This window comes from Sugiyamaella lignohabitans, chromosome A (assembly GCF_001640025.1).
Source record: "Sugiyamaella lignohabitans strain CBS 10342 chromosome A, complete sequence".
Taxonomy (NCBI): domain Eukaryota; kingdom Fungi; phylum Ascomycota; class Dipodascomycetes; order Dipodascales; family Trichomonascaceae; genus Sugiyamaella; species Sugiyamaella lignohabitans.
In genome coordinates this window covers 4588283-4610633 of record NC_031672.1, presented here as the reverse complement: position 1 = coordinate 4610633, position 22351 = coordinate 4588283, and the positions used below count along the sequence as shown (strand labels likewise).

The 22351-nt window shown below is 45.7% G+C and overlaps 5 protein-coding genes across 5 annotated transcripts; 2 read left to right on the top strand and 3 right to left on the bottom strand.

Moving 5' to 3' along the window:
• Positions 1-1314: 1314 nt before the first annotated feature.
• RPL32 (ribosomal 60S subunit protein L32) lies at positions 1315-1710 on the top strand (the record flags this gene model as incomplete). The annotated part of the gene is made up of 1 exon (XM_018878370.1): positions 1315-1710. One exon carries the CDS (start codon positions 1315-1317, stop codon positions 1708-1710), a length of 396 nt encoding a protein of 131 aa, XP_018735681.1.
• A 479-nt stretch (positions 1711-2189) lies between these two features.
• Positions 2190-5426, bottom strand: AWJ20_1485 (uncharacterized protein; the record flags this gene model as incomplete). The annotated part of the gene is made up of 1 exon (XM_018878369.1): positions 2190-5426. One exon carries the CDS (start codon positions 5424-5426, stop codon positions 2190-2192), a length of 3237 nt encoding a protein of 1078 aa, XP_018735680.1.
• A 3915-nt stretch (positions 5427-9341) lies between these two features.
• Positions 9342-10019, top strand: AWJ20_1484 (uncharacterized protein; the record flags this gene model as incomplete). Its single annotated transcript, XM_018878368.1, has 1 exon — positions 9342-10019. The coding sequence occupies one exon, from the start codon at positions 9342-9344 to the stop codon at positions 10017-10019; it is 678 nt and encodes a 225-aa protein (XP_018735679.1).
• A 434-nt stretch (positions 10020-10453) lies between these two features.
• Positions 10454-11320, bottom strand: AWJ20_1483 (Uncharacterized protein YPR117W; the record flags this gene model as incomplete). The annotated part of the gene is made up of 1 exon (XM_018878367.1): positions 10454-11320. The coding sequence occupies one exon, from the start codon at positions 11318-11320 to the stop codon at positions 10454-10456; it is 867 nt and encodes a 288-aa protein (XP_018735678.1).
• Positions 11321-11446: 126 nt separating this feature from the next.
• Positions 11447-21990, bottom strand: AWJ20_1482 (uncharacterized protein; the record flags this gene model as incomplete). Its single annotated transcript, XM_018878366.1, has 2 exons — positions 11447-20264; positions 21920-21990. 2 exons carry the CDS (start codon positions 21988-21990, stop codon positions 11447-11449), a joined length of 8889 nt encoding a protein of 2962 aa, XP_018735677.1.
• Positions 21991-22351: the final 361 nt, after the last annotated feature.

The window sequence follows — 22351 nt, the reverse complement described above, 5'->3', positions numbered from 1 at the left end:
CCGTTTCGAATCCAACTTCTTCCACGGATGTGACTTTTGTGGTGCTATAACTACTCAACTCTTGTTCCATTCCTTCTGAATCTTTTCTCTCACACGCTTTCCCGACAATAGAGAACCACCACAACACATGGGTAACGGCAATAGAAACCAGGTTCTCCATTTAACGAACGACACCTCGACCCATTCCTAGACCCTAACCCAAAGACATGCATGACCCTGCCTCACAATGCGTCGCCGATAGACCCTGCATACAACTCCTCTCACATTTTCCGGGTTGACTTCACCGACCGGGAACGTGCCTCCGGCGGCTGGGGCTGCGCCCCAGACCCCGTGGCTCCTGCTTCGCAGGAGAGAGCGGGACCCCCTCGCAACGACTCGAGCGAAGCGAGAGGAGCAGCCAGGGTCTGGGGCGGAGCCCCAGCCGCCGGAGGCAGGCCCCCCTGTCCGTGTTTCCCGCAGTTAGGGCTCCCCTCCAGCTTCGTAGAAGTGAGCCTGTTCTAAGCGCTGAAATATGGCGGGAAGTAGAACGGGTGTTGTGCACGTGACCAAAATGAAGTGATGCCCGATTAGGAAATATAAAGTCACGAATGCGCCAATGCTTGTCAAGCAACGTCTGAAATGCATGCTGAGATGTACGCGCGGAGGGAGACCAAACATTGAAATTTGACAAACATCGTGGAGCTGCGAGCATACTATAATTTTGTAGTAGTAGAATCCTCTCTCAACCAGTCGACATAGGGTATATACATCAACTCAACAACAAAGGTTAGTAAAGATGTCAACGAATGGAAGTGATATGAAGAGATGACAGGGAAACGAATGAATGTGATAGATGAAGAAAACAGAATGGAATATCGAGCGGAGCATCCACCAAGTCAAGGAACTATACGACATCGAATGTAGTCAAATTTACCGACAAATTTCGTCGACAGCGATATGATTCAGATACAAATAAGTGGGAACTGTTCAACAACTCGTTAAGAGAAAACCACTGTTTGCGATTGGTTTTTAAGTTCAGATATCGAAAATTTACGCAGTTCCCACTAGTGTCGGTCTGCTTTCAGCACAAAAGCGACATAGCAACTAGACATTTAAGCACCCAGTTCTAATCGACGAACAAAAATCTATTCCATATTATGTTTCAGTATAAAATAATTCGTTCAAGTTGATAACCAACTACTGAAAAGGGTCTTTATCAAAAATTTTCAACTTAGCATCTGCACATTAACCCAGTTCGATTCAACTGTCATTCTCAACGCATTCCATTTCCACCTACTAGTTCCATCTAAGAACCCCAATACTAACATACTATAGATGGCCGCCTCACTCCCACACCCAAAGATCGTTAAGAAGCACGCTAAGAAGTTCAAGAGACACCACTCTGACCGTTATGACAGAGTCGGTGAGTCTTGGAGAAAGCCCAAGGGTATCGATTCTGCTGTCCGCAGAAGATTCCGTGGTACCATCAGAATGCCCAAGATCGGATACGGTTCCAACAAGAAGACCAGACACCTTTCTCCTTCCGGCCACAAGACCTTCGTTGTCTCCAACACCAACGACCTCGACCTTTTGCTCCTCCACACCAAGACCTACGCTGCCGAGATCGCTCACAACGTTTCTTCCAGAAAGAGACTTGCCATCGTCGAGAAGGCTAAGGCCCTCGGTGTCAAGGTCACCAACGCTTCTGGTCGTCTCAACCTCGAGGCTTAAATTTCGTTAAATACCAAATGAAATTTAAACAAAAAAACTAAAAAGTTTATTCTGGAAGGGTTTGACTAAATTATGATGTTTATTGTATATTCTATATTATCTAATTCTTCTTCAATACATTAGATGTAACGAGAATCTCTGGGCTGGGGTCCTGCCTCCGACGGCTGGGACTCCGCCCCATACCCTGGTTGCTTCTCTCGCTTTTCTCGCTTCGCCCGAATCGTTTCGTCGGAGCCCGGGTCGAAGCTCACTCGACGTTTCACAGGGCCCGAGACGAAAACGAGACGAAAACGAGTCGAGCGGAGCGAGAGGAGCAGTGGGGTCTGGGGCGAGCCCCAGCCGCCGGAGGCAGCAGGTGATGCGATAATAAGCATGGCTGATAAGCGTGGACATAAATATAATAATACATAGCACATCATGGCAGCTTGTTATCTCGTGAGGGACTCGAGATTTGGAGACAGTAATGGAGTCTGAGGAGGTCAGGTCGTGGGAGGCGGCAGTATTGGCGTTTCGCGATGTGAATACGCAGTGGAGAGCCGTCGTTGGTTAATGGCTAAATTGGATGTTGAGATGGGTGTGGATGAGGTAGACATCATTCGTCGAAGGTTATTGGTGTTGCTATTGCCATTAGCCATGTTATTGGCTCCTCGTGCTGTTGTCTGATTTTGAACACCCTGACCAGTGGATGGGAATAAACTGTATCCAAACGAACGGAGTGACAAACTTAGCACATTGGCTAATCCCCAGCACTCGATTCCTTCCAAGATATCCGCAGCGTACACAGCAAGTGTGGGTGCTAATTGACCTTGCACCTTTTCGAGACCACAGTCGTTGCACAGTCTTTCAATGGCTTCGTACACAGTTAGCTCATCGGGATCCGGCGAGTCGACAACATTCATCATATCCTGCTCAACTCTGTGACACCACATAATAACCACCAAGGAAATCTCAAACCCACACAGTAAACTGTCGGCAGCAGCAGCTATTAATGGGTTACTTAGCATGGATTTCAGGAGTCTCAAACCTAGCATGCTTGGTAACTGGAAGATATCAAAGCATTGAGTGATCAAGCAAGTCATCTCGTGTGACTTCAGTCGACCGGTATTTGTCAAAATACCAAGAGTGTGCAACGAAGCATGACAGATATCATGGGGAACATGATATCGTATAACCTCCTGGACCGACGTCAAGTCGATAAGTAGTCGAATTTGTGAAACTAACGAGATGATATGTCCAGAAACAATTAATGGGTGCTGCTGAGTCTTGACTCTAGATATCAGAATGGATTTTTTCCCGTTCAAGTCTAGCATCGGGGCAGTCAGGTTAAATAATGGCGAGTTCAGGGCCATTTGACTTACCAGTTGACCCTGACCAGGATGCGAATCTCGACCTATAATCTCCCAGTTCTTCAAACCAGCAATGAGCCTTGGTTTCATTGTGTAGAATGGGTTGTTGGGACTAGTTGCTCCTGTAACATCAAGTAACAGCGCTGTAATGAGAATTTTCAATCCAAGTGGAGAAATGACTCTTCCATTAGCATTTCCATTAGTGTTATCTAGAAGATAATTCTGATAGGAATCACAGAACAGTGGGGTTGGCATCGAGTTTGATTCGTTGACGTAGTGGAACATCCAATCTGATTCCGACTCAAATGCAGTGCTCCAGAGCACTTCTGAACATGGTAGTTGAAGTTTAGCAGGAATACGACTGTTGTCGATAGCAGACGGATAGTTGAAGATGGCCGTTAGAGACCCGAATACCAGGTAAACTGCGAAAAAAGCTCTTTTAGCCTGCTCGTCTTGTTGCCATTGTTGCCATGTCGGCTGTCGTCCTCTGAGATCTCTCATCGAAAAATCATATACGCCATTAGTCACAACCTCTACCAGATGAGACCGGCATGAGCTTATATATTCGAGACCACGAGGGTCACCACTCCATGAGGCATACACCACGTTCAAAATCGTTGCCTGTGTAGCCCAGATGGGTGATGCATTATGAGCATTAGGGAAGTCTTTACTCAACTGCTGGATAGAACTCACAATCATTTTGGAAGTTGCATGTAACGAAGTCGCCATATTGATTTCATTACACAAAGCAGCACCAATCGAACATACCGAGAATACTAATGCTGGCGCCATTGCATGAGGATCAAAACTGGCCATGTGCAAGAACGGTAGAAACGGGTGGAAAAAATTAAAATACGAGGACAAGTATCTGTTGACCTGTAGCTTTGTGGGTGCGGTATGAAGCAGCTGTTGTCCTTTCATGAGCGTGTCGTTGTCATTGAAAAACTTTAATAAATGCGAAAAGTATGACTCTGATTTGAACTGAGGGATTGAAGATGTAGATGGAATGGGATGAGGCGGCGTAGCATCGGTTATACTTGAATGATGAGACCCAGTAGCAGAAAACTGACTGTGTGCATCTGTACTGATATTTGAGTTGGTGCTGAATGTTGAATCTTTTCGAAATTGAAAAGGTGGTAGGTACATTCCTCCATGATTGTTATTGTTGTTATTGGAATTTACATTGGCTTGTTGCTCGTTCGATTGTTTCGATCTGTCGAAAAAATCAAACTGATGAAATGACAAGTTGTGGGGTTGTTGCTGATGAGACATCAGTTGTGAATCACTCGAGTGGTTTCCATTTGTTGACACATTGTTGGACGAATTTGAATCTGAACTACTGTTCAAAATTCCTGCGAAGAGCGGGGGTGACAGAGGCGATCTTCTAGTGGTGGTGGCACCTCCGTTGGTATTTACAAATTTGTCGTCAGATTGTAGTTGACTTGACAAGAGTGGAGGTTCTTTAGTTTCCTGTTTATGAATTCTGGTTTCTTGTTGAGGTGGTTGTTGTTGTTGTTGTTGAAGTCCCTGTTGACTTGAAAACTGTTGTATTTGCTGAGTTTTAATTTCATTAGGGGGTTGGGACTGGGGGTGTTGTTGAGAATCGGTTTGTTGTTGTGAATGCGGTTGATGCTGCTGCTGTTGTTGTTTCTTGGCTACTACAGGTGACTTTTGCTCTTTCGAGTATGATCTCTGTAACTCGGTCATGAGCATTGCAGCATTCAGGTCATCGCCGTCTCCACCTAATATCCCGGATCGTGAAGAGTCACTTCCAACGCCAGCTGTTGATTGAATATTTAAAGAATCCGTATTTGACGTTGTTGCGGCATTTGCTAGAGTTGATAGTGACAGCGGGCCACCTAGCATATCAAGAGATGGCAGTGTAGGACCACTTGAACTGGTGCTTCCACTACTACTGCTGCTAGAACCATCGTTTAGTTTCTTCTCTTCCGGACCCCCTTTCGTCTTTGGTGCGTGTACAGTACGATCATGTCGTAAGAGCAAATCACGTCGTACGAATGTCGAAGGACATTTGGGGCAGTGAAATGGTCTCTCCTTAGTATGAGACCGCTCATGACGCGTTCTGTGCTCGCTACGAGAAAATGCTCGGTCACAGTAACAGCATCGATATTTTTTATTATTTGACCCCCCACCAGAATGTTTCTGCTGCTTGGCAGGTATGATCCTGGACGAGGATATGGGCGAGTTGCTTCCTAGGTTTAAATTGTGGGGGGTAATTGGTAGTCCATTGACCAAAACTTCACCATTATTCGAGCTGGCTCCAATTGAATGATTTTCCGGAAGTGAAGGCAATGACTGTTGAGCCAAAGGTGGAAGGGGGTTCATTTGTAAAATGGGCGACAATGGCATATCTATCAACAGTTAGTTTTGGATCTTCGGTCAATGTCGGTAAGTTCGCGACCAGTCACAAATCACTTGTGATATCACAGTGTCCCATATATTCAAAGTTCAAAATTTTTTTTATAGATGACTTACCGTACGCTTGAGCTGTCGACGACGATATCCAAACAATATTCAACTTCTTGACATTCGCATCCAATAGAAATATAGAACTCTAAACAAAAGTCGGGACTATCACGGGACTAAATTGATAAGAAAGTATTAAACCAAATATTGATTCCAACCGTTGAAGATGAAATATCAGGCTGTGTGCCTGAGAAAGACCGTGAACAATACGTTGAAGATGTTGTACTAACAAAACAAATATCAAAATATTTCAAATACAATAGAGTATTGCTCAAAAAACTACATCAAAGATGTCTTAATCGATAAAGATAGATAGATAGATACGACCCCTCTTGATGAGGGGTAGTGGGCGTTTGCGTTTGGGGTTTGGCAAATAGGGCATTGCGGGGTGAAAAACTGGGGTTTACTAGAGGGGGAGGGGAAGACCGATGCAACCCTAAATAGGAAGTACGTAATTACTTTAGCGAGGGACTGTGGGGTTCAAGGTGGGGAACATAGATGCGGAGAATAGCGGCGAAATTTCACAACCGACCCAACTAGGATACAAAATATCTCATAAAAATATTCATTCAATTGGAATATAAATAATGACATTAATCAGCTCGTTTTTGAGTTTAAAAGGTTAACCAAGAATAACCGCTCTTGCTCTTTATTGTGGTGGTCTACAATTTTAATTGAGTTGAATTAACCACCACATACCCACATACATACTCCATAAATACTCCCCTAGGCCACAATAGACACTCCAGTACTCCTCTACAAACCCACTATACATACTACTTTAGATACACCACTACATACTCCCTACACAACTCACTATACATGCTTCAGCCGTGGTCTAGACACTGTTTATGTGCACATTCTACAAACGAGACCTCAGAACCAGAAGTGGGGTAACTTGAACAAGTCCTGCGTGTCGTCTCCGAGCCAGGCGTCAAACAATAAGCATAAAACAAATAAAGGTTTAGAGGTAATAGTTGAGCGCGACTTGCTAGCTAACATATTTGACTCCACTTTTTCTTGGTACCATTTCTAAAAAATTTAATTGCATCCATCAGGTCTGGCTCGTCCGTCCCGTTTTGCGTCCCATCTCATCTCACCACGTCCTGTCTCGTTTCTAGAACAACAAGCAGACCTATTTACAGCAAATAACAACACCGCAGATACCCCCTTCTACCCCCTCAAGTCAACGCAACGGCAAATATTCATAACACTACAGTCATGTATTATCATTCGTCCTACTAAGTAACTTCATGCGTCTTGTCGTTTCTTTTTTTCCCGCTAATTACCCCCTACCCCACCCCTACCCCACCTGACCGATCGTTTTACCCCTCACTCCAGCCAACCTACCCACAATGCCCAACCAGCACTACCCGATTATTATACCGGGAGGATGGACGTACAATTTCCGGTGAATAATTAGCGATATCTACGGAAGTTGTCCCCCTGGATCATCAAATTTGTCTGACTGATAAGCTGATTGATAGCCTTGATGACGGTGTGCTAAGCTGCATATTCCGTGCTACCCCCCCCATGCCAGTCAGAAGCTGGCCTGTGCGTTTTGATTTTTCTGATTCCGGATGGTTGACCGCATTTCCCACTGCCAACACCCGCCAAACCTCGTCGAACTCTGCCATTCTCCGTTAATTTGATTAGTTTTCTGAACTCCAGCTTCCCTTGTCAGATTTCTCATATTTTTATTAAGCACTGTTGTCCTGATCATAGGAGACATGGCTCAAGCGGAGTGAAGAGGAGCTGCGGGGCAGCCGGAGCTTAGGACGGCATCTGTAACATTTTCCCCTCCTCCTCATCCTCCTCCTGCTGCCCCCTCCCCTGTCTGCCTCCCTGTTTCTCCCCCTCCCCTGCTTCCCCTCGCTTCCCCTCCCCCACTATGCTTCCCGTGTCTCCCCATCCCGCTATTACCCCACCACTGCATGACGACCCTTGCAGCACAGCCAACATATTTATTACAGATATGAGACATGACGGGTAAAAGGGCTAAAATCAAACAATCAACAATGGCGGTCCGGTGAGTCTAAACACATGATCGTATGATCATTGCCACGTTAGCTGCTCATCGCCGCTTGTTCCAGACTGTGCGATACCGGTATTATTAGCGACTTCAATGTGCCCTGTGCGTATGATCTTCGCACTAATGTAGTCACCCCCACGGCAAGGATGAGGGGCTTCTGCCTGACTCAACCTGCTGGGGGGGGGGGGGGTTCATTTTGTTGGTGACTCCTGGTGGCCTGCCATTCCGCTCGCCACCCTCTGTCTCTGTACACAGCCGGACCTAGCGATAACAATAGAGCAGATCCTGTCATAGGCCACAGTCACCCAGCGAATCCTCGCCTCAAGCAGATGATAATCCAGGGGTATGCATTCTAACAATCGAGCTTTCTGTACAGAACAATCGACCCGGTTCTACCACCTTCTGTGCCTGTCTGTCTCCAATCACGCAATCAGCCATCCCTGGTCCTTAGTTCGGGCGCTCGGGATACTCGGATAATTCTCCTAGCGTGCTCGTACTAGTCAGGGGGAGGGGACTGCCTCCGGCGGCTGGGGCGCTGCCCCAGACCCGTAGTGCTCGCTTCGCGAGCTTTCGTGGGGGCCCCAAGCAACGACTCGAGCGCAGCGAGAGGAGCAGCGGGGTCTGGGGCGCAGCCCCAGCCGCCGGAGGCACTGGGGGACACAAACAAGAGCTCCCGTTCCGTGATAATGGGACAAGAGAATGGCCGTGGTGCGGTTGTGGTTGTTTTCTGGTGAGATTCCGCTGTCAGCTCTGGATCGGTGTGCATCTGTCGATTCCGGTCAGTGATTCAATCGGTGTTGGTTTGGCTGTTTGTAGTTTCCCTCGTATCCTGGTTAAAAGTCCTGCCATATTTGTTTGTAGATTTTTTTGTTGGTAGTGAGAAGAGGTTCGGTAATTGTTCGTTTGAAATTTTCTGTACCCCTGAATCTGTTATAAGGGCAAGGGGCCGACCGGTTGAAATAAGGTTGCATGCATGCATACAGACAGAGGGGCACGCTCAACGGTTGAACGGCTCGACAATTCGCGTGTGAACGTATTAAAACTGTTATTGCAAAATTTATAGAATCTACTGGTAATAGTGCGTTGTCTGGATGGGTGACGTTTCATGTATGTTCCAGGACGGTCAAATGTTTAGCCGAACTATCTATATATGGGAGTAAGATTGTTATTACATAGAAGCAGATAATGGCCAATGTAGAGCATTCATTTCGATTGAAACACAGATACGAAACAAGAACGCTCCAGAAACATGAAAAAACGGCTTGAAATATGTCATTTACAGAGTTAATTTGAATACGGACTCAGGCTCCCTCGTTTCCCCTTTGCCGACCGGTGATGTCTGCCTCCGGCGGCTGGGGCTCCGCCCCAGACCCTAGTTGCTCCTGCTTCGCAGGAGATGGCAGGTAAACGGTCGGCGAAACGACTCGAGCGAAGCGAGAGGAGCAACCAGGGTCTGGGGCGGCGCCCCAGCCGCCGGAGGCAGACCCCCCAGACCCGTTCCCCTGTTAAGACAATATATTCACTTACATGGACAGCATCGGCCATCGGGATAGGCGAAATTCCACTTCACGAATCCTCTCAGAGCATCTCACTTACACTGACCCGAGCGTCGCCGCCTTTATTTAAGAGCTTGAGCGCAATACAACATCGAAAAAATTCATTTTGTAAAAAGGAGTGCACATATTTCAACCGCCACCCGCTCGTTCCAGTTTGAACAAGGATTTTCATAGTGGCTAAGCGAGCTGTTTAATGCCATGCCAACTTCAATGGATAACAAAGAATACCCTCCATTATATCTCGTGTCAAGTGAAAAAGTAGAGCCGTCTAAACCCAGTGGAAATGAGAATCTCACAGAATTATATGGATTAACGGATTTAGCGGCGTCTGTGGCCAGGTTTGATCCTGTGACAGGAGAGAAGCGCAAACTGCGGAAATCGTACAAGAACCAGATTGCCGATTTATGGGGCAAACATATAATCCCCGATGCTAGTCCGCATGGTGAATGGTCGCTCCTGTCTTTAGCAAGACAGCCACGGTTTGAACAATCTGATCCACCTCGCCGGCCGCCAACTTTGGCCGGCTTGGATCAGAGGTCTCTAGAGTATGCTTTGAACATGGACCCGAGTCCCAGTACAGGAATCCCAGGGTTCGATGGTGCTTTACTGGCAGCTCCAACCGGTGCAGCATTCTCATTACCAGACTCTCAGCAAGGAAATGCGTCAGGGAATGACCAAGCCACTGGAAGCGGTGGTAGAGGATACACAAAGGGACCATTCTATCAAACGCATTCCAGAAGAAATGGCTCTCTTAATGCCGCTTCTATGACTGCTGAATCGTCTAACGATGACTCAACAGGAATATCGAAACGATTTAAAATGAAGCGACGCGATGTCTATGAAGATGGTGGAGTTGTCAAGAAACGAAAAAAGACCGCCATGAGTTAATGTGTAGCTCGCACCTCACAACTCATGTAGAGACAAATTACGAGAATCAAAAAAATGACATCTACGATGAGTAGACTTTAACGACAATAGAAAAAAGGTTACTTATTACAATGGCGATTCGAATAGATTGCAAGCCTTTAACGATTTATGACCCAAACGAACTCTTAATAATTTTATTTTTCTGTGATTTAATTTAATTGAAAATTTACTATGACCATGCTTGTACCGATTATAATCAGATTATAACGTAGATAAAAGCATCTTCCTGCTGGCAACCTAGCGAGCACTTGTCAGCTATCGGCATCAGGGTCTTCCTGCCAAGCGTGCCAGCAAACTGAAGGGCTATGGAGCCACTGAAATTTAATAAAATTCATTCATATTACTATTATATATCATTAATTCTCATCTCATAATACATCGTGTTAAGGTCACGCTTAATTTCTCGAAGACAGACCCAGGCCCTTGAGGAAATGGCTCTTCTTCTTTCCATCTTCATGCTCACCACTATGTGTGGACTTGTTATCGGCATCATCATCGTGTAATCTAGACGCCAGTCTCTTGAGTTTACTGAATGGTGACGAACTAGAATTGTTTTCTGAGAGCATTGTAGAACTACTCCTCAATGACTTTCCTTCTTCTCCGTTGTATATGGACGATGATCGACTTTGCGTTGGAGGTGTGCGAAGCTGGTCAATACTCTTCATTCCAGTCTTGGTTTCTAATGAATTGGCTGACATCGATTTCGCATTTTCTGACAAATTCTGAGATGACGGTGCTTTGGATTCAAGTGTCTTGGTGCTTTCAGCTCCAGGTGTCGTCACTTGGTCAGTAGTACTATTGACAGCAGTTCCGTTACTAGTGCTGGCAGTCGAACCGGCAATCGCACTGGAATTCGCCACTGAATACTCATCTTCATTATCATCGTCATCGCTAGTGTCCACACTACTGATAGAATGTGCCGTCTCAACCGTATTCATATGCGAATGAGGATTGCTTTCACTTTCAATGGGTTCGTTGTGGTGACTCTTACTACCTGTCAGGATATGCATTCTTTGACTAAATGTCGAACTCAAGCCAACAGCAGGAGATCCTGATTTGTGTCCATTAGAGGAAGCTGAGTTACCATTACGACTCTGCTTCTCTCTTAGATCATCAACAGGCGTGAAAGAAACATAATTGGATATTTGCCGCAATGGTTGTGCGACGGCCTTCTTCTTCCTGTGTTTCGTCAGCTTATTGCCAATAATAGCACCTGTATGCTGGAAGAGAACCTTAATAACATCTGCTTTTGTTAGTAACATATTTCTGACTAATGCGTTTTCTGACCAACTCACCTTTCTTCAAATGCATTGCGAGATCCAAGTTAGACCACGTCTTGTTTTTGTAATTAAAGCTTGGAAGACGAATAACAAACTCATGAATATCGGTTAAGTTTCGAGCTCCAGCACCCTAAAATAGTTAGTATTCGCACAATCAAATAAACTCTCAAAAGAAAAAAATACAACTATACTTGCCTTGTATGAGACACAGAGAACTGTACTGGCAATATCAATATCAACAATACTCATGTAATTGGATGCTCGTTTTATCATTGTAGACACATCATTCAGTTCCACTTCCTTCTTATCCTTCTTCTTCTTACTGCTATCAGTATGACCCGATTCAATGCTTTGATCGGTATTAGAAGAGTTATCATGCTTGAATAAACCCTGCCGGCCAGAGTGACTGCTTGTAAACGACGTTCGAGTGTTTCTCACACTAGGTACACCGCTATTAAGGATAGACGTACTACCACTGACAGTTGTGGACATTGACCGTACTGACTCATGGTCCTTCGCCAAGTACTGTCTATGATTATGGTTCTTGTAATGTATATCTTTCAAAGAATCCATCTCAGAAGCGGTACTGTGCGAATCAGTATCATCGTTGTCAACCAAAGTACTACTAGTCTTGCTATTATTCAATCCGGTAGATCGCTTGACAAGTGATCCGATTGTCGAGTTCGAAGACGACTCCTTAACCTTAATTTGGGGTACAATGAAGGGACTATCAGACCGATTAGACGGGAACACATATGAAAAGATTTCCTTGCCAGTCTGATGTTCGAGTTGCAATTTCAGTGGTTGCAATCTTACTTGGAATAGCTCCATAATTGGTATACCACCAATGGGATCCAACATAGTCCATTTCACAGAAATTAGCTTCTCATTCTGATCCTGTATGGCTCCATCTTTAGGACTGTTAAAAGGAGCAAATACTTCAGGGTAGAGTGAGTTTTGAGACAAGTGGAAACCCTGCATCATACCCACTTCAACCGTATTTGAATTAAATCCGTCAGAACCTTCAATTCTATTGAACGAAGCATCTGCCAGACCAATATCCAAAAATGGTTCTCGGTTTTTGCCAAGTGCATGCCAAATAATCTCGTCCGAAGCTACCGCCCATTTCAAGTATTGATTATCGTTCTTGCGGTGCTTTTGAAGACCACTCTTGATCGCTTGCATGATAACTACTAGCTCCATAAACACCTTTCTCAATTCCACTTCGACAGTGAGCAAATCGTACAAACCATTTTCATCCAGTTCATCATGGCGAATATAGAACTCTTCTCGCAAATCGTATAACCGGTATATATCTTTCTGTAACAGAGTCAACCGTTCTGCAGCCTTGCTCATGTCTCTGAAATCTGTCGTCAACATCATTCGCTCTAGTCGTTCAGTAGTTTGTTTGGCGACTGGCTCTGAATAAACCAATAGATCTACAACAATACTATACACTGCAAAGTACTGGTCGCTATCGCATTTAGCAATTACCCGAGGGAAATCAACTGCTATGCGGTTGGCCCGATTCTTTTCTGATCGGACGTACTTGGAACAGAATGAAGTTTCAATATTCGTGGAGTCTTCCATGGAAGATGGCGTTGAACTAGAGCGCTGGACATACAACGAATTGGGTTTATCATATCTAATAGCCACAGACGTACGCTCGACAACTAAAGCATCTTCAAGAGGCCTACTGTCAAAACAACATTCAACCGACAACCAAGGAGGCCACATTGGATTATTCTCCTTACTACCATAATTCGTACCGCCGAATGTGAACATCGATCGTCTCAACACTTCTTCCTTATTCAGGACAAAGAATAATGCGTCATCAAACATACAACCGTAACGAGTTTCAACCGTACGAGCCATATCGTCATCTTCATCAGCCATTGTATCTTCGATAGTGAGGACTTTCAACTCAAGATTCCTCGAGGCAATCAACAAACATTGGTCAGGGTTCTGTTCGCTAACAAGTTGAATTTGAGGTGAAATAAGTCTTACCAAGTAGGTGTCAGTGGCATCGAGTCCTTTAGCAGTATGATGGAGGTCTTCATTAAACGATTCCATTCTGTCTTGGCTTGTGCTTGATTTGGAATCCCCATCCAAGCCATGATGATGCTCTGACGAATTTTGGCCACCACCTAAAGCCTCCTCCAATATCTTTTCGACATCTTCCTTGCGAATTGAGAAATCTCCCTTGTCACTTTGGCTTTCAATCAACTCCTCGACATATTTAACTGCGCGACGGGTCACATAGTATGACATTTGTCGTCTAATTTCAAGTCGGTGAACATATCTATAAACCGCATTTCTATTAGCATTGTTCCAAATAAACAGGACATTATGAATAATAAACCGATTACTGAACACATTGGTGCTCTTGACATCAGCGATTTCGTTCAGTCCGAAAAACGAACCATCTGATGCGGTTGATCGCAATGAATGTGTGTCTTTGCCAGTATCTTCAAATATGTCAAACCCTTCCAAACCTTTTTTAATTGCTGCACGACGCTTATTGAGATTTTCAATTCCTTCTGAGATCTTTTTAATTCGTGCAATAATCTTTGTTTCGTTAGGGAATCGTTCTAGATCTCGCTGTAGCGAATCCAGAGTAGCATCATTAGTCTTCAACTGTTCAGTAATTTCGTCTAGTCTAGCCTTCAACAATTTGGCCTGCGTGACCTCTGGATGTTTCTTTCCAATCAAACAATCATGAGCCATAGTGTCACCGAACTTATAATAGGACTTGCCATCGCTCGTGACACCGATTTTCTCGTCACTATGATCGGTTTGTCGGAAATAGGTCCATCTAGGAGAGTACATAAGAGGCAAAACAGATACCTTAGGAGCACTATTAACAGGAATAATCTCTCCCATCTCTGAAAAATCGTCCAAGTCAATCCAGGTATAGTCGTTATCTGAGATATTGAACTCGCCCGAGCTAGGAATTGTAGAGGGTCCACCAGAGTCATCTGTGATAGAAGATACTGGTGAGTTATTAGCCAACGCAGCATCTGCCCGGTTCTTTTCCATCAGCAATACTTCTGGTGATTTTTCCTTAAACTCTGCACAAATAACTCGCAAATCTGTTCCCTTGAAATCGAGCTCTCCGAGATTCATCTTCATTCGCCATCTTTGAGCTGCCGAGCCTACTGGTTGTCTTCGCTGATGTAAATCCATTGTGAAATTATCAATCTTAGCCTTAAGACCAGTGGCCGCGTCTCGAGTACATTTCTCAAGGTTGTCGCTATTTGGATGTCGATACGTATGACAAACGAATAATGGAGAAAACTCAAGCTTATACTGCACAGAAGAAACATGACGTCCAAATTTCGGCTTAATCAACTGAGTAGGCTGGAATAGTTTGCCAGCCCGTATAGGTAGAGACAGCGAACCGTCGAATAATGCCCACCATTCTTTAAAGTGCTTAAAAGTCATCGACGATAAATGGGCTGTATTATAACAGACAACGTCAGGTGCCTTAGCCGACTTACCCGACGAAACGCTAAGAGCCAAGTGTAAATATTGACTTCGGAAACCCCTATAAGCATCATAACCATTCAGATCGTAAATGAACGACGGTAAACTGAGTTTGACATCATAGTGGGGTCTGAATTTATTTGTCCGTGGTACAGGATCGGATGGGTTTCTATTCGGATCAATCAGATCCTGTTCAAATAACAATCCTAGCTTCCATTGAACTTGACCTGATAACTTTAGAATCACCTTCTGGAAATTATTCATCTCACTGTAATTGGTCTTGGTACGAGTGCCTCTGTTGAAAGTCTTGAATTCACGGAAATATTCTCTTTCCCAGTGTACATAGCTGGGAACTCCCCAAACAAATTCCTGACTATCGGTCACCATAAATTTCTTCGGATCGTCGTCGCCATTAACAGAAAACGAAACCTGATTTCTCCAAGCAAATACAAATCCAGCACCACCTTTAAGCAGGTCATAAGGACTTCTGGATCCCTTGAGCAACAAATAAACATCACCACCATTCCACTTGAGTTTAATCCGTGAGTGGAAAACAGCTCGGATCTTATCCCAGAAACCTAGCTTAGGTGACTGATCAATAGGAGGTTTACTGAAAGAATCAAAGCCCATCATTACAGTCTGCAGAGCTGGTTGAATCGACTGGCCCCAAGTGATTCTCGTGGGGTTGAACGAGTTGATTTCAAAATTCATATCAGTGTACATCTTAACAGATGCCACGGTACGATTAACCTCGAGAACATACTTCTGACTTTCCTCGTCCTCCAAATAGATTGAAGCAGTTGGGATCAAAGGAACCATAATTCGTCTAATATTTTGCGGCTCGATACTGAGTTCTTCAGCAGTAATGAAATGTCCACACAGACTAACAGCTGATGTTTTTGGGTTTTGCGACGCTTGCAGCTCAGGGAAGTGAAGCAAAGGCAGAGGATAGTCTCTTAGCTCCATGCTCAATTCACCCAGCTTCAGGTCTATATACAATGGAATAAGCAAAGAAAATTTACTATCCAAAGGCATACCCTTTCCAATGTCATGAAGGTACTGAGCCAAACCAGCGCGATCAAACTTGGGTTTAGTGATGACCAAATCCATCCCTTTGAAGTATGTGAGGAACAGCAATGGATCATCAGAGTAGTCAATGACTTTTTCATTTGCAACGGTATCACGAGGTGTGTTATCTTTGCCCCATATTTTCTCAATGTTGTTTCGCACCGTCTCGACTCTATTACGTCTCGCTTCATTATACAAGTGAATCCAAGAAGTTGAAAAGTTCTCCAGGAGCTTTTGCTTGGCATGCTCAAATGATACACAGCAACTTGCAGATGGACCAGTAGCTTCAGCCAATTTATAGTTGGCTTTTCGATGCCTATTAGGACGCACGTGGAATGCATTGTGAAGAGATTTCATAGCGTTACTGTGAGCAGCAGATCCAACTGCAGACCCAATATTACCACCAATCGCACCGCCAATAGCACCAAGATGGGTGTGGTGTTTCTTTGGTCTTTTAGGATTGAAATCAAAGCTATCTGTACGCGAATGGCCATTGGCAGCAGTACCATTCGTATGGATAGGGGTGTTAATACCACTATTCATATTACTGTTCAGATCCAGTTCAGACTCATCTCTGGCAGTATCATTACCGTCATCAACAGTTGGAACCTCGTCGGGAATCGCAACCTCTTCTTTCTTGTCGGTATTCGCATCGGCCTTTGCCTTTTTGTCAATGCCATTTTTCTTTTTATACAGATCAGAATTACAAACAACCTGCATCTTCTCATCAAATGCAACCTGTTTGCTCATTCTGACCTTTTGTTCAAGAAGACCAAGTTGGAATATCATTCCTAACTCTGACTCAAAGTGATCATCTTCAAGACTAATAATAAAGGCAGGACTTCTTACGCGCACCCTAGGAATGTTTGGAATGTGATCTCTCTCCTTTGGTTTGATAACGAGGTAATAATTCTTTGTCTCGAATTGCTTGTGAAGATTCTGAATAGCCTTGACCAAACTGATAATATTATCGAAAATATGGTAGTAAATGAATTGATAAGGCATGTTCATTCTCATAGCATCGAAGTTCAGGATTACCTTGTCCTGTTCTTCACCAACAGCATCCAGGTCGTAATAACCATTTGTGCCTCGAAGTGACATAACAATGCACCAAGCATCTCGGACATGCGGATGAATAGCGTATAGACGAATAAGATTGGCAGTTATTGTCGGATTCGAGTGAGGCTTGGCAATAAGTTCAACACTGTTAAGTTCCAGCATGGTGCGGATATCATTGACAAGCTTGACCTTGATACGGGTGTTTTCAGATCGGAAATGTATCGACACAAAATCGAGTATTTTTGGCTTCTTAATTTCTTTGGTGGTTGCCACAGGAGTTGCTGCTGGTGCAGGCTTATCCTTGTGTTGGATAGCAAATACATGGTGCACCAAATCACGCAGTACCAATCCCAGAAAATGGAGATTGATGTCATAAGATATCACTGCTTGTCTCATGACAACATTTAACTGCAACTGAGAAGTGTGGTCATGATTATGGTGACTAGTTCGATTGGTGACAGAAGCAAGTGCCACAGCCACAGTCGGAATGGACAGGAATCTAGTACTTTCAGATTGTTCCATGCCGTAAGGTTCGACGATTTTATAGCCCTCAATACCATCCATAACAAGAGACAAACGTCGCTTATCAGGCTGTAGCAAGGATGAAGTTGACGATGATGGACTAGTTCTATCAGTGTTGCCAGTGATAGAATTGGTTCGAGGAGGATACTCTGGGTGAGTATGAGGAGCAGGACCTCGATATTCAACAATAGAGTTGGCCATCTTGATAGTCAAACCACGAAGAGCCTCATTATCGCGACGAACCTTTTCAGATGCGACCGTGACTGCAGTATCAGCAACTTCAAATTTGATACGGGAACACCAGGGAGGCAAGTCGGCCAGAATATTCGATGGATGTGACTTTTTCTTCTTCTTAGTGGAGCTGGCGTTAATAAACCCGCCATTTGCATTGTTCTGCTGCTGTTTACCCATTTCTTGCTCTCCCTTTTTAAAGTGAATAGCCACTTCTCGTAAGTTATCAATGATCTCATACTTAGTGAGAAGAATATGCGCATTACTCAGCTTAGCAGTGGATACAACCGACAGACATGGCAGAGTAGTAGCCATGACCTTGAAGAAGATACTTTCTGAAAGCATAATATCGTGACGCTCTCCCTCTGGAGACCTGTACCAGGTTGCAAATGATGACACTTGTAACGATGCATTGACATTGTAATTCGAACTGTCGTAGTCTTTGGAGTGACTGGACTCGAAATCGCAATATACCTTGGATGCGCTCGATATAACCATTCCTGGGTTATCAGACTTGTTCTTTGAATCAAGCACGATTCTTGCTGCTGGTTCATTAATAGTGAACTTGATAAGAGCTCTCGGATACAATCTCTGGAAAGACGATCTATGAACAGACATTCTCTTTTGAGATTTGGACGAGTTCTTAGACGATCCAGCCAGGGCCCGTAGTAACATGGGGACATGTTCAGTACCTAGGTTAACAGTAGGATCTGAAATGTTGATATTTGCACGGAGAATGTTCTCATTATACTGCAAATCAATGTCTTGAACGATTCGTAATGTTCTTGAAAAGATGTTCGTTTTCGACACAAGGGTCACCAATGGAGCATACAAGAACTCTTCTTGAGAAGTGCCGTAATCAACACCACAAGTAATAGATGAAATAGTCATTACTGCTTGATGGGCACTGTCACTTGGAGAGAACAGCAGTTTAAACCCTGGCGAATCAGGATTAAGCCTTCTCAAATCGAGCGAGAAATCCCGGGCTGTAACAGCTAGTCCTAATCGAGAATCCTTTTCCTCATCCACTTTATTGGCAATTCCAAACAACCCGACATAGGTGGCTTTGAATTCCACTTCTTTGACCACTCTTATCAACATGGTTCCGATCTTGGTCAGATTGCGGATATCGGCATCGCTAAGAATACCCTGGGAATCGACCTGCTGTTTCTCCGGTAAAGGTGGTGAGGGTGATGGCGATATTGGAGGTGGTGAGTCTCCAATGCCATCACCGCTGTCTACACGACTACCAGCACGAGATCTAGGCGAGGTTTCATCACCCTGGGCATGTAAACCAGGTGAAGAAGCTCGTCGCTGTTTCAACAAATCTCTTGTACATTGTTGACGAATACGCTTGACCTCAGCCAGAATCATAGCCACTTTGTCAATCATCAGCGTTGTTTTACCGAGTTTAAAGCCAAAAGACAGCTCCTTAAGAGAAAGATCGTTTCTGCCGAGAATACCATCAATATCAACCACCAAAGACTCGATAATCTCACGCGACTCCTCAGTCGGATGTAACAAACTGGTGACATAGAAGTCCTCAACCAGGATTTTACAGTGAGCAGGCAGCTCGTTGTCATTGAGCATGGTGTTATCCAACGTACCAATGAAGTTACTCTTTGATCTACTGGTGTTTCTCAGATCAGCTTTCAGCTGTAAATTTCCAATCACCAGAGAAGTCAGTCCAGTATACGTCACCGAGGCGCTGTTGATATTCAGCGAGCAAAACCGCGCATAATTGAGCAGGAATCGCACTATATAGAAAGTGACTGTTTTTGGCGGGATAATCGACCACGACGGGTCGTCAATATCAGCCTGTTTGGCCTCCTGTTTACCATCTGCAGCCGAGTCCGCACCCTTCGACCCATCATCACCTTCCTTTCCAGACTCAGAGCTGCCATTCTGTTCTTGGTCTCCATCTTTTCCCTCTGAACCATCTGGTCTTGCTGTTTTAAGACCCTCAGCAGCTCCATCTACAACATCCCCTCCAGTCGACTTTGGAGTCAAATCCACATCCGGCTTCTTTTCACTATCAGCCAGTTCATCCTCGTCCACGTCCTTTTCAAACAAGTCGAAATCCGGATGTAGCACCACTTTCGGATCGATCACGACCTCGAAATTGGACACAAACAAACTGGTCCAACCCGGTCGAGCCACAGTTGGCGTGTGAAACGACAAACCGACCTTGCCGATAAAAATGCGAATACCAGGTCTGACAGCAAACGACACATGTCTTACCGAGAAGTACCCCAATCGTTTAATCGACACGCCTGTCACCACCCGAATAATCGCAAATACCGGGAACGACACCAGATATATCACCAGCAAATACCCCAACAGCGACAGAATAAACCGCTGCACCGCACCCGGAACGGCCTGACTCCCTGTTAGTTTCTGTGTGGTGCTGCCTCCGGCGGCTGGGGCTCCGCCCCAGACCCTGGTTGCTCCTGCTTCGCAGGAGAGGTCGCGACCGTCACGTAACGATTCGAGCGAAGCGAGAGGAGCAGCGGGGTCTGGGGCGCAGCCCCAGCCGCCGGAGGCAAGCCCTTCACCGTAACTAAAGGCCACTTACCATTGAAAAGTCCGAGTGGCCGAAGCGAGGCGAGGCCCTCGGCGTAGGGTCCCACATTTTTAGAGCTCGCTATAGCGCACGTGTGTCTCTAGAAACGCTGCTAAACTCGTTAGTTCGTGTGTCAACCCCCCAAACGCTCGCAAAGCGAGCACAACGGGGTCTGGGGCAGCGCCCCAGCCGCCGGAGGCACAATCCACTCACCCCTAAAACCCTGTGAAAAAGAATTGCCAGTGCCAGTCCGTAGAACTCAGGGATCACACAGCCTCGGGACTTTTTCAGTCAGCTGGTGGTGAAAATTGACTGTCGAGCCGCCAAAAGAATATCCAAAAGAACGTCGTCAGTTGATCAGAAGTGCCAATTGAGATCCAGTGGAGATCCGACTGCCGCAATGGCTGTTGCTATGGGCTGTAATACAGTTAGTGTGCGGTTCTCGGGAGGTGCCGGTAGAAATATTTCGATGCTGCTGATGCTGTTGCCGATGCTGATGCGACTGCCGGAAGGTGATGAACCTGCGACATGTATGGTGTGTGGCTTACAGATGTCTCCGCAAACGCTCGGTCGTCGACCAGTCGCTCGATTAACGAATATGTCGGTAGGTTTGTGACTGGTAGAGGTCGATGAAAAATAATTGTGGGTTCCACAGGTTCGAACCACCGAAGTCGACAACGAACTCAACAGGCAGTTACTCTAATTCGCAACAAACGAAAAGTGATCAGTGAGACCAGTGGAACCCCAGAAACCCCAGAAACCCCAGAAATCAGTGATAATCAGTGACAATCAGTAACCAACTCTGTCAAATACCATTTAAACAGCAGTTACCAACTCAAAGAAGCAGGACAAATAGTTCGTTTGCCCGTTGAGCACTGACAATTTACTTACAAGTGAGTTTAAAGTGCACTTTGAAATACCAATTCAGCCAATATCAGAAATCAGTTCGTTGTATAACGATTGACCTGTTCTCGAGATTCCGGCAGATCCAGGCACACTGATAATTAAATATTAATTGATTAACAAAACCAATTCAATTCAATTGAAGATAAGAAAAATGGCAGAAAGAGAAAAGTAGCACAAACACCCCCAGCTGAAGCGGTTGTAAATAAAAGGAGGTAGCGGGTGCTGATACGGATTAAACTTTTTGGCAAATCCTATCTGGACTGTGGTTTAGAGCTCTCTTGTACTTTTTCGGCCGGGTCTGGTGCACAATTGGGAGTATCGAGCGGCAGCCAGCGGCAGCCAGCGGCAGGTTTCTGGTGGGCTGGCTGCTGCATCTGCTGCTGCCCTGCCGCAGACCTGTCGCCGTCGAGCTGCTTGTTTTGCTTGTTCTGCCTGATCCATGCCGGTGGGCTGCACGCCAGCTGCCGGCCAAACGAGCCTATCCACTCCGCCTAAGCCAATTGCTCCCTAGCACCCCCAATGGAGGCCCCCAATTAAGCTTCAGACCGGTCCTCGATCGAGTATGAGGGGCACGGGCATCCCCAGCATCCCCGATCGCAGCCAGGGCGGGCTTGCAGGGCGCGGTGCATCCTGCACCCTGCACCACCACCCCCCCAAACACATCCGCTAATCCCGGCCCAGCACACAAAGCCCGCTTGTGGCCCGCACCCCCTCCTCCCAACCTTATCGTCGGAGCGGTGCCATACTCGCATGCAGCCTGCAAGGGCTCCTGCACCTCCGGGACACCGGCGTCCCCTGAAATTGCCGGGCCGGGCATGCCTCCGGCGGCTGGGGCTCCGCCCCAGACCCTGGCTGCTCCTCTCGCTGCGCTCGAGTCGTTTCCGTGGGGGCCCCCGTAAATAAAAACTCCTGCGAAGCAGGAGCAACCAGGGTCTGGGGCGGAGCCCCTGCCGCCGGAGGCACGTGGCCACCATTGCCGCGCGCCCCGCGGCGAGCGGCGTGGGAAATTTTCAGAGCCCTTGCCCTGAAAAAAGTCGGTGCAGAGGACGAACGATTTTACGTTGCAAGGAGTGAGGAAGCGAGAGACAGGACTGATTTGTATCAATCAAAGTCAATTGAAGTACTAGCAACTGGATTTTTCTTAGTGTAAGTGTGACTGGCTGGTGCGGTGGGTGTGG